The following is a 12,800-nucleotide window of genomic DNA, read 5'->3' on the forward strand; positions in this document are numbered from 1 at the left end:
AACCACGTTCCTTCTGGGTAACTGTCACTGCTAGTTTACTCCCGTGCTGGTACACTTGGGCTGATGCCCCTGACCGCTTACTATGGATCAGGGTGCTGTGGATGGATCCCCCTGGCCAGAACTGCTGGGTAGTGTCAGAGCAGTGATACTGGACAGCTGGGTCCAAACCTCAGAAACAGCCGGAGGACGGATTAGATTTAGGGTCTACTCTGTAGGTCACAGGATTACAGCAATATTGAAGGAGTTGTCAAGCAGGGTCTTGAAGCAAATAGTGATATTTATTTCGCTCAAGTGTCCTGACAAGGACAGTTTCACTGATTAAAGGTATCAGTGGTCAGGTCAGATGGAACATCAGAATTATACATTTCCGTTTACAAGGACTCTCTCTTTTATACAGTTTTGGACACAGCCTCACAGGCTATTTTTAGATTCAGAATGCAATTTGTTTACCCAAACATGGATTTACAGGCAATGCAAAGCTAACAATATTTACGCTTATCTGTGATATCCTAAAACCTTGCTGTGATTTCCTGCATCTTAATTAGGACACAATGGACATCTGACAGCAAGTCTAATTACCCCTTCCTTTCCCTTAAGGTTTATTGGACACTCACATCAAAAGGTCTAATTAACATGAGATTAGCATGGGTGCTTTCTTCTAACAGTTGCAGAATACACATTTCCTCCAAAGAAAATAATTCCTAAAGAAAAGTTGCAACCCCCAAACAAAGCATTTCCTTACACCAAGATATACAAAAGACTTTCTAAAAAAAGGCTTAATGTATCAAATATGTACATCAGAAATAATGCATTTCCTCTAGCAAGCTTAAAACAGAAAAAACTAATTTCCTCCCTTGGTCTCAGAAATAAAGATTTCCTATATCAAAATATACACAATGTCTGGAATAACTGCATTGGCAATTATATAAATAAGCGCATTGCGCTATTTACTTTAAATACATTTATTCCATAAGTTACTTATAAGTGATCCAGTCACAATGAGATATAATATTTTTCATACTCATCACTCAAGGAGACGTGGGCCCAGCATCAAAAGTTGTCAGGGGGCCCATATTTTTTATGTGTGTCCCTAACTGCAATAACCTATTCCTTGTACCTCTTTGTGGAATGTGTTGTATTCTGACATGAGCCAATATAACACATATAAAGGATATTTCTAAGGAAAAATACTGTGATTTTTAATGAAAATATAAACTATAATTAGAGTACACATGCTAATATATGTTTGAACTCCTGTAAATATTATATCTGTATAAGTAGTTGTATCAATTATTGTGGCTAATACAAGTCACCCCAGTTTTCTATATAAAAGTATTCGACTTTCAGCCTCATGCCTCTTATATGATCACACAATTTCACTGTGACTTTAGATATCCTTATAATTCATAGCAAAGGACAAATTATATAATTTATATATCTGTAACTAGTAACACAAATGTTTTTTTTTGCTTCCGGCAGTCTGGCTATATACTATCTCAATGCTATATCAAAGGCATACAAGAATGCTAATATCGAATTCAAGAAGAAAATGCAGATGGTATGTTGTTAACATTTCTGTTCTAAAGCAGAAACATTTAAAATATGATGTAACATTTGCTAAATGCTATAGCCATCATGCTTTATGGGTCTTCTAAGCGCAATTTGTCCCCCTATATGAGAAATAATGTGAAGGAGCATAAAAGATAAAGGTTTGGATAAGTGATGATTTATGGAGCAAAGTGAAAAGTGGTGTATATAGGCGAAACATTGGGAGCGATAGACGGAAGAAAAGAAGGCAGAGAGATGGTAGAGATGGATAAAAGAAGGTAAAAAGCATGGATTATGTCATAGAACTAACCAAGAACAGGTGGACGGAATTGCAGTGAGATTTTTCCCATACTGGGTTTCAAAGTGGAACAGGCTATTTTTCAGAGGTGCAAAGGTTCATAGATATAGGGGCAGCACAGTGGCCTAGTGGTTAGCACTTCTGCCTCACAGCACTGGGGTCATGAGTTTGATTCCCGAACATTACTTTTTACCGTAGTAATGGTAAAAATGCGTGCCGGGATGTTCTCAATCGGAGCTCACTGAGCTGCTCTTACTTCCTTCACAAAAACAGAAACATTTTCAATGTACATATGTTGTACTAATATATCACTTTTTAAATGTTTTCAATATGTTTGATGATTTGTTTTTGTTTTTGTTTTTTTTAAGTAAATAACTGATTTTGTTTCCATTTGTTGTTAAAATGAACAAAGAAACGAGAAGATGACAAAAATAAACGGAACAATACTGCCTCGACCAATGAAACTATGAGAGATTTAGAAGACCTGCTGCCTCCTAGTGTGAGAAATGGGATCAAAAAATCTAATGAAGAGACAGGTAACTTGTTAGCTAATTCATGACTTATGTTAATGTGTTTTTGCAGGGCTCACATTAAGGCTAGGATTCTAGGATGAAAGTCCTTGAATGAAGAAGACGTGAGCAAAGTTTTCTAAACTGTGTTTAGAGAAATATCATCATTATTTTTTATTTGTAAGCAGTCACAAAATCATGTTGCACTGAACATTGGCTATAACAACAAGATATACATAATACATGGGAACATAATAAGCAGTTAGATAGATTTGATAAAAAAAACAGGAAAAGTACAGACTGGGTGAACAAAGGGATAGGAACATGAGGCAGAGGGTAAAGAGGGCCCTGCTGATAAGAACTTACATCCTAGAGGCAGAGGAGAATGCAAAGTCATGAGCAACTCCTGGGACATGGAGTGGTGTGGGATGATAGTTGGTACCATTGGTGGAAGTAGTATCAAGTGGGGAGTTAAAAGGTGGGGAGCAGAAGGGTAGTTGTGCACAGGGTACACAGGCAGAAGAATTGACTGTAGTGCTGCTAAGATGACAAAATAAAGTTGGAACATCTTGGATCTGAGATAAACCAGTGTTAATAGCAGCACTGGTGAGGGCAATGTGTTGGATGCATTTCACATCCTCTCAGGACATTGTCCCAAAATAGGCATATGGCGTACCCTAAGTATAACAGAGGTGTGATTGCTCAATCCCAGTTTTTCTTTTGACAGAGATGCAGTTTAAAGTCAGTTGAAGAATAAATGTAAAATGCACTGTTCAGTTTTAATCTATAAAAATATTGGATTTTTTGTTGGTTTTTAATTATCACTGCTCAGGTCTTATAGCACCAGGTATAAGTTATTTATATAGCTGCAATATGTTACTTTTTCCACTATTCTTATTTATGTCTAATTTTTGCTTAACTATCTGAAAATTCAAAAAAGTAACCAAATTGCTCCAAACTACAATAATTCAAAAATTGCATTGTTCATTTCTAATAGTAATATGCATTATTAATAATAAAAAATGACATATCTAATGTTAATATTAGAACTATTTTCTCTTAGCAGATTCAAAATTGCTCACAACTAATGCAAACAATGGACTTACACCTAAGCCTGGTACTAATACTGTACCTGTGAAAAATGGCCCACATCTGACTATTACAAAACCACTCAGTCCTACTCAGCTGGTAATAACTTCTTCTACTCAGAAACTTAATATTAATGCCATGGCTCTACAACCAGGACGTGGTAGAGGTCGAATCCGTTCATGACATATTGTGTGTGAATCTTATCATTTAAAATTTTCTCCATGCCTTTATTTATTTTCTTCTATATTAATAAATGTTGTAAATTGTAAAATTAAATTCAGACATAACTTCAAATAAAACAACCTTTGCCTATATGTTGCCTTGCTGAATAAAACAATTATCTTATCTATGTTACTATTTAACATAGGCTATCCTTTTTCCCCTCTCACTGCATTCCAGACAGGGGGTAGAGGCTTCTTAGGGCCAGGTAGGAAGCATTACATGAAATGTATTGTGGGATTAATATGAACACAATACACAACAGATGCCAAGTCCTCTCCAATAGAGATACTTTAACTCTAGGTAAAGTTCTTATATGCAAGCTATAACACCTTGGGGTATACCTATTAAATGGTGGGTTTGGAAAAGTGAAGATGTTGCCTATAGCAACCAATCAGATTCTAGCTGTCATTTTCTAGAATGTATTAAATAAATGATAACTAGAATCTGATTGGTTGCTATAGGAAACATCTCCACTTTTTCAAACCCGCAGTTTAATAAATATATCTAATCGAATCTACTCTACTCTAATCTAATCTAAATTAATCACATTGCACCAATCCACCTAAACACAAAAAGCTGTCCGCATTACCTCTTCCCATTTCCACTATATCCTGAGAATAGCTATACTCCATCACAACAACATCACATGTTCAGGAGTGTTTAGGTCATACTTTCCAACTTTTCCTCATTGGCTTCAGGGAGATCCCGGGGGAGGTGGGTGTGCAGGGGTTGTGCTTGACGAATCGCATCATTTTGGCTCCGCCCCTAAATGATTTGCATCATTAAGATCCCCTCCTGCCACTTATATATTGCAGGGGCGAGAACCAGGAGGTTGCCCTGCTCTCCCAGAAATAAGGGAGTCTCCTGGACATTCCGCGAGAGTAGGCAACTATGCATTAAAGAAAAGCAGCTAATGAATCTCTAGAGACTGAAGTGTCTTTTACATTTCTGTCTCCATTACTGAAGTCATGTTGTCTTACCTGTCAGTCTTTGATTAAATCTTGGTCTCCATGAAAATGGCCACCTTCATAGGCATCAATACATGGACATAGGACACAATTTCTGAACTGTGTCATCATGCCACAGCTGGCAAAGCCAACCACGTCTTGTACTGGCTCAGCATTAGGGAGAATGCCAGACTCTTCAGGGAGTGAGGGAGATCACCTCTATTTCAGGGAGTCTCCCTGACGTTCAGGGAGAGTTGGCAAGTATGGTCTAGGTCTGTAGTTATCTCACCTCAGTTCAGCATTACAGTCTGTCAGCTTTTGTTCACTCCTTCACATTCTCTTTAGACAGGACCAGTGAAACTAATGTTAAGACTTAAGCCTTAAAACAACATACCTTAATTGCATTGAACTTACTATTACAATACAGTTTACGGGGGGCGTGGCCTGGCAGTTATCGCGGGTAGACGTGCTTCCCTGGAGCTCTGCAATCGGATGGGCAAACTACCGATATTTGGCATTCTGCTGACACACTAATTGTCCGGACGGACTGCTACAAGCTAAGAGTGCGCTGCCGACTAGACAATCTGAGTGCTGCGCCAGGCACATCCCCGGGAGAGACCCACTTGCATACAGGCGCCGGAGAAGTGCGGAGACCCCCATTCCGCGGCTGTGTTGGGGACACTGAGGCGGTCAACATACCTGAATGATCGCCTGCTGAGGATCTTGCTGCCTGACCCGGGCCGTTGCCTTCATCCTGTGAACGCTGGACCGGAAGTGTGGTCGCCATTGCCGGCTTCAATTCCTGTATAGAGAGTGAAGAGGGGCACCCTGGGATCAGCCTGAAGTTGGCTGACAGCGGAGAATAGTGGGACTACCGCGGCTGATGGGGGGGACCTCAGGAGAGCTCTGGTCAGCGTCAACAGGGCACCTTTTCAGCGCTACTTAACATTCAGCGGAGCGCTGTTTCAAGTCAAGTCAGTCTGGTGCTCTTTGAAAGGGGTCTGAACACAGCCTGTTTCTGATGGTTCTCACAGGTGAGCAGCCCACTGTATGTCTATATGACTGTATGCCTGTTTAGAATTACTTTAACCAGAGGCTGTAGTCTGGCCCCTCTTGGCCTCCATCAACTATTTGCTGTTGGTCCTGACCAACCAAATTTGCCTGCCTGGTCTGTCACATCACTGCCTTGGGAGCCCAAGCTGTAGCTTCTTTATAGATCCACGTTCAGTCCTGTTTGCAGGGCTTTGCTGCCACCTAGTGGACATATTATTTATTGCAATGTAATAGCTGGATGACATAAGCTGATTGACAAAGAACTCAGTTCCAGCTAATATATCCATGTAACATACATGATGTTCTGACCACCGCCCGCATGTGTCCTATGTAGCGCGACTGAGCACGACTAGCTCATAGGATCCAGCTTCACGTTGTGTCCGAATGATATCATTAAAGGATCTCCCTGAAATTTAATGACTTCTTTATCTATAACAATATAGAATTTAATCTGGATATCTCACTCTGCTCCACGGTAGCTCTTCTGCCTAGTTGAAACAGCCTATCTGTCCACTATTCTCATTAAACTAAGAGATCTGACAATCTATTAAGATGGCTCCTAAAAGGATCAATAAGATTAAAAAGATCAATCCGCCAAGTACAACTTCGCAACTTCCCTTCTTTAAGCAAAACAAACAGAGATCTATGTCCTCCCTCCGGGAACACGGGGAGATGACTCTGATCAGCTGGATTCTGCCTCGATATCCATCCTACCTGCTGAGTCTCCTACCCATATGACCGATCCTGAGGCCCCGATTTCACTCAAGTCAATGCAAACTTTGCTAGCTTCTTTGAAAGCCAACCTATCAGCAGAACTGAGAGCCTCTATGAAAGCCATGCAAGCGGAGGTCGCGGCACTGGGCTCTAGGGCGGTCCACCTTGAGAATAAATCAGAAGAACTGGTCTCTTCACATAACGAACTTATGACATCTCATGAGCAACTTGAAGCAAAAGTTATCACCATGAGAGATAAGATGGTGGATATAGAAGACAGATTGCGCGCAACAACCTCAAAATTTGGAGAATACCAGACCAGATCCCAAACGCAGAGTTACTATCCTTTGCCACAAATCTGTTCCAGAAACTTCTCCCCTCAGCTTCCGTACTAGACCTACCCATCGACCGCATTCACCGGCTCCCTATAAATAAGAGAGCGCCGGACACGGTTCCCAGAGATACCTTATTATGCGTTCACTTCTTCCATATTAAGGAACGCATTCTGCGGGCGGCCAGGGAAGCAGAAGGCACAGATCTCCTCCAAGACATTCAAGTGTTCCCGGATTTTTCCCAACACACTGTGGCGAAGCGAAGAGCTTTTCAATCAGTCACAAGAGCTTTAAGGAGTAATGATATCTCCTGCAGATGCGGGTTCCCAGTGAAATTGTTGATCCACAGACACAACATGTTGCATGTCATAAATTCAGTTGAAGAAGGGACAAAGCTCTTAACGTTCTGGAAACTTCCGATAACTCAGTCTGACCCCAAAGCCAGAACCCACATTCCTAATGACTGGTCTACTCAAGAGGGATCGAGGTGCAGAGACTCTCCAATTCGGGAAGGGCTTCCTAGTTCGACTTGAGGGTTTTTCTTCTTTGGGCTAAGACCCAAGAAAACATCTTTCTCCAAGAGCCGGAGGTAACCGTGGCCTGGGTTTCTACAAACTCCTCTGGGACTTCAACTCTTCATCTTAAGGGCAATACGGAAATATTCGTTGGAGCAAGTAGATATCAAGACTATCTAAATATCATTGGTCCTTAGGCAAGTGTCTTTAAGCCTATTTAATAACTCTGGAGACTGAGATGAACGTCCACAGGCTCTTCTACATCACATTGATGGGGTTCCCTAGTTGTAAAAGTTGAGCTGTTGCTCGTTGTTGGATTCCCCGCCACTTCTATGTGCATTTGTAGTGGTTGATGCCTATATTTCCAGGTCCGGTTTAACTTATGGACATAGTGACTTCGCAGACTCCAGAGTCTGATCTTTGTTGGTGAGATGACCCTGCGCCGACCCACTCTCCGGACAAGGTTCTACTTGAGCCACCTTGGCTCTCACTTGTATTATGTATACTTGTTATAATATTGCTAGAGAGAGCTTTAATTGAATATAAAGTTAGCTCCTACAAAGTTTGACTACCATATGTATGTTCCTTCGTTGAGATGGCTATCTAGATACTTCATACTTTGGAGACTAGATATTTATCTCTCTATATATGTATATATATCTATAGGGTCTGATAGAAATAATTTTCCTTTTTCCTTTTGATAGCCTAGTATATGCTAACTCCTCTTGAGTAGGAAGTGTTGAAACATTGTATATTTGCTTGTTACAATTTGCAAATTTTGTGATAGATTTTGATGTGTGCTCATACTTATTTATCTACTCAACTTTAGACAGGTTATTGTTTAGGTTATGCATGCGGGTGGTGGTGCCAATTGGCCCAGGCCGGGCACCCCAAGTTTGTGATTTTGCCGGTATTTCCCCTCTCCGACAAAAATGTTAATCCTATATTTGGGATTATTTCTGTTTCCCCACCCCCAGAGGGGATATGTAACCCCCCTCCCCTCTTTTACTCCTCCCCATACCTTTTGGAACACAATACCTGAAAGCAATTACATTGACTCCATCAAGAGGCCAGGTCAACTTCGACCGGAGCCTCGTAGTTCACTTCCTTGTTATAATACCTCTAACCCCTCCCTCTAAGTGATGGTTACATTTCTATCTCAGAACGCTAGAGGGCTTAATTACCCTGCTAAACGGAGGCTGGCGTTAACATCATTTCATAAATTGAAAGCTGATATTATAGCAATTCAGGAGACACATTCTGCAGCCAAAGCCCCACATGTCTTTAGGGACCGGCGTTTTCCTATATGTTACACTGCAAATGGGCCTCATAAAAAGTGCAGAGTTGCTATTTTACTTAGCTCAAAATGTTCCTTTAAACTGTTTACAACAGTGGAAGACAAGATGGGTAGATACCTGATAGTCATAGGTCAATTGAATGAGAAATGGATAACCTTGGTGTCGCTTTATGCCCCTAACTCCAGACAACTTCATTTCCTGAAAAATACTCTAGCCCTGATTGAAAAGGTTAAAAGAGGCAGCTTGGTGATAATGGGGGATTATAACCTGTAGTAGAGCCCAAAATAGACAGGATCTAAACAGTCACAACCTCCTACTACTTCGGATATGGCCCTGGGTAGGCTTCTAGCTGAATTTGGATTATATGACGTCTGGAGAACAGCTAACCCTAAAGATAGAGACTACACTTATTTTTCTACAGTACATAATACCTACTCTAGGATTGATCTCATCCTTTCGGATAAATGGTCCTTGCAAAACACACATAAAACACAGACTCTCCCCATGTCATGGTCTGACCACTCTCCCGTGACATGGACATGGAAATCTAATAGAACGTCCTTCTCGCTACGCCCATGGCGGCTGCCAGAACATTTGTTACTCTCGCTTGAGGCAAAACTAGAGATAACAGATGCTATTCACTCCTTTACACAAACTAATGACCCAGCCGATACTTCGGTTTTTACATACTGGTGCGCCCTTAAGGCGGTAGTTCGGGGTAAGATTATACAAATAGCCTATAGATTACATAAGGCGAACATGTACTTACAGATGGAATTGGAAGCAAATCTTAAACTTTTAGATACCCAGAACAAAGCGCACCCGTCTAAAGCACTAAATCTCGAGAGAACGCAGGTTAAAGCTGAATTACAAAAATTGCTTATGAAGCGTACCCAAATGGCACTATCCAAGCTTTACCAAAAATACTATGTAGCGGGCAACAGAGCGAGTGGACTGCTGGCCCGTAAACTCAGGGGACTGCAGGCCCGAAACCATATTAAAACCATCACGACATCTAAGGGCACTAGGATTAATAACCCTAAAGCTATTGCAGACTCTTTTGCAGCCTTCTACACAGACTTATATAATTTGCGCACTGACACCTCTACCTATCAACCGTCAGAACATGACATTGCCACCTTTTTGAGAGATCTCCCCCTGCCAGCTATATCCCCTTCTCTCAGTGAAGAACCAAATGCCCATTGGTCCTTAGATTAACTAGATAGGGTCATTAAACAACTCCCTAAGAATAAGGCACCAGGCCCAGATGGATAGAGTAACTCAATCTTTTCCACATTCCAAGAAGTACTGTCACCTATTCTTCTTCAATTATATATGGCCGGGACCTACTCTGGTTCCTTCCCCTCTGAGATGTTAGAATTCCATATAGTGGTCATCCCCAAACCTGGAAAAGACCCTACTGACTGCAAGAAGTATCGTCCCATAGCCCTTTTAAATACTGATGTCAAAATATTCGCAAAACTAATTGCCAACAGACTCGCTCCTATCATCCCGAAATTGATCCACCCAGACAAAGTGGGTTTTGTGACAAGTAGACAGGCCCCTGATAATTCAAGACGTATACTCTATTTAATAGAACAATGTCATAAAAATAATAATAGCATGTTGTTGCTGTCTCTGGATGTCGAAAAGGCGTTCGATAGGCTACACTTGTCATACATGACTCAGGTCTATCATACCTTCGGGTTTGCCGGTAATATCCTAAATTCCATACTGTCCCTATATTCGAACCCATCAGCGCAAGTATATAGTGATGGATTTCTCTGTCTAAACTTTCCAATTACTAACGGGACCCGACAGAGCTGCCCCATGTCTCCCATAATATATCTGATGGCCATAGAAGCACTGGCGGCACGGATAAGACTAGACCAAAGATGCACAGGGCTAGAGGTGAAAGGGTCATCCCATAAAGTGTGCTTATTCGCTGATGACGTGCTCCTAATTGTGACTAGCCCGGAGACCTCGCTGCCAGCGATTCATGACCTGCTGCTTCAGTTTAGGAAAGCCTCCCTTTATAAACTAAATACTTCAAAGACAGAAGTTCTCCCTATAAATGTCCCAGCGGACACATTGCAGGCTCTAAAAGATAAATTTACTTACTCTTGGAAAACTACTGGGCTTACCTATCTTGGGATTCAAATAACTCCTCATCTAGACTTAATTATAGAACATAATTTCTCTCTACAATACAGTTTACATTTTTTACATTTTCTGACAAATGTACAGCAACAAAAGTCTACATAACATGTACATAACGTTTTCATAGTACTACACAAATGCTCTAACAACAAAGTAGCATTAAATATATCTCATTTACATAGACATGAAGTGTGTTTTTTAACATAAATCATTGAGGCACACTATAAGAAGGATGTTGTTTTTTACCATTCCCCTTGGTTTGTTTCTTCAGGCTGATATTAATGATTCATAATTCTACACAGTGGCATGGACTACCATGCTCTGTGTACTGTAAGATCCTCACATTCCTCCTCCCTCTGCCTTCACATGACATGCTGAGAGCTCTCAGTAAATGGTCGCCATATTTTGCAATCTCCAGAAAGATTTTCAAAGGGAGTAAGATGTGTAGAAGGACAGCTAAGAAAAATGATTATCAGGTGCATGATTAAAAGTTGCTATTTAAAGAAAAGAATATAAACCTTCTACGTGGAACTGCTGCTTTAAGAACTAAATTGTGTCTATGCTAAAACAAACAAACACAACATAATTATTTTATCAACTAGTTACAACAGAAGAAGAGCTTTAAGTCAGAGAATCATATGTGGCAGGTGTCCAATGACTAAATACTTTATGCTGCCAAATAGCGTAGGAGTTGGGAATTTGTTGCAGAAAAATGCAATTTTAAGCCAAATATTTGCCGTTAAGTGTATAGTGAGAAACACATGGCTTATGCAAGCGCATATATTGTAATTTGTAAAAGCAAAGCAATATAATAAAAAGATAATCAGCAGTTCATCATTTGAGTAGCTTAAACGTGCTATTTTACAAATGCTCTCCCAGGCAAACAGGCAGGGCCGGTGTTAGCATGTCTGGTGACCCCCTGAAAAAAATAAGTTTGCGCCCTCTTTTATAAATTATTTTTTCCTTCAATAATACTTTTCTTCTTTTAATGAAAATCGTATGTATTAAACTGTAATAAATAGAGCAATACAAATAAATACATTAAACAACAAACATTTATTGGCAAATGAATAATATAAATGAAGAATATGTATTGTTTGTAAAAAAAATTAAATTTTTGGCAAATTAGTTTGGTGAGAAATATAGAAGAAAAAAAATGCCCCCCTCCTTCATGACACTGTGCCCTCCTTTATCACACTTTTGCCCCTTTATCACACTGTACTCCCTTCATCATACTGTCCCCCTTCCCTTTATCCCACTGTAGCTGTCACCATCACACTTTTGCACCGCCTTCATCACACTGTGCACCCTCCTTCATCACACTATGCCCCCTCCTTCATCACAATGTGCCCCCTTCATTACACTGTGCCCTCCTTCATCACATTTTTGTCCCTTCATCATAATGTGCCCCTTCCTTCCTCACACTGTTAGTGCTCCATCACTCTGCACCCCTCCTTCATCACACTGTGCCCCATTCATCACACTATGCCCTCCTTCCTCACACTGTTACCTCTCCATCATTACACTGTGCCCTTCTTCATCAGACTTTTGCCCCTTCATCACACTGTGTCCATCCTTCATCACACTATTCCCCATTCATCAGACTGTGCCCCCTCCTTCATCACTGTGCCCCCTCCATCTCACTGTGCCCCCTCCATCTCACTGTGCCCCCTTCATCATCACACTGCCCCTTCATCATCACACTGCCTCTTCATCATCACACTGCCCCTTCATCTTCACAATGTACCCTCCTTTATCACACTTTTGCTTCTCCGTCACACTGTTTCTTCTTCATCACTCTGTTTTCCCTTTATTACACTGCGTGGCTCCTCACTGACAGTGTTAGGACGTGATGATGTGTTATGTGCGTATTGTCGCTAACCAATAACGATTGTCGAAACTCGATTTGTGTTTCCAAAGCACAAAGATTTATTCGCAATAAGTGGAATAATATGCTCAAGCGAAGTAATAGTAAATACAGCCGTTACTTATCGCAGGCGCTCTGGATCCAGTGCAGTCATTCAATCCTGAAGTCTGGGGACAAGATGTCTGCACTCTGGATCACAAGCTGCTGCTTATATACACAATCAAATACAGTAATACAATGAAGATGGT

General features: G+C 40.9%; 1 protein-coding gene across 1 annotated transcript in view; it reads left to right on the forward strand.

The window, feature by feature from the left end:
- LOC142149482 (transmembrane channel-like protein 2-A) overlaps positions 1 to 3,661 on the forward strand; it is a 50,485-nt gene extending 46,824 nt beyond the window's left edge. The window contains exons 18-20 of the mRNA XM_075204869.1: positions 1,480 to 1,558; positions 2,259 to 2,382; positions 3,419 to 3,661. Coding sequence (XP_075060970.1) covers positions 1,480 to 1,558; positions 2,259 to 2,382; positions 3,419 to 3,627 — 412 coding nt within the window. The 3' untranslated portion in view covers positions 3,628 to 3,661. The remainder of the gene's footprint in view (positions 1 to 1,479; positions 1,559 to 2,258; positions 2,383 to 3,418) is intronic.
- The last annotated feature ends 9,139 nt before the right edge of the window (positions 3,662 to 12,800 follow it).

This window comes from Mixophyes fleayi, chromosome 1, assembly GCF_038048845.1.
Source record: "Mixophyes fleayi isolate aMixFle1 chromosome 1, aMixFle1.hap1, whole genome shotgun sequence".
NCBI classification, from domain to species: domain Eukaryota; kingdom Metazoa; phylum Chordata; class Amphibia; order Anura; family Limnodynastidae; genus Mixophyes; species Mixophyes fleayi.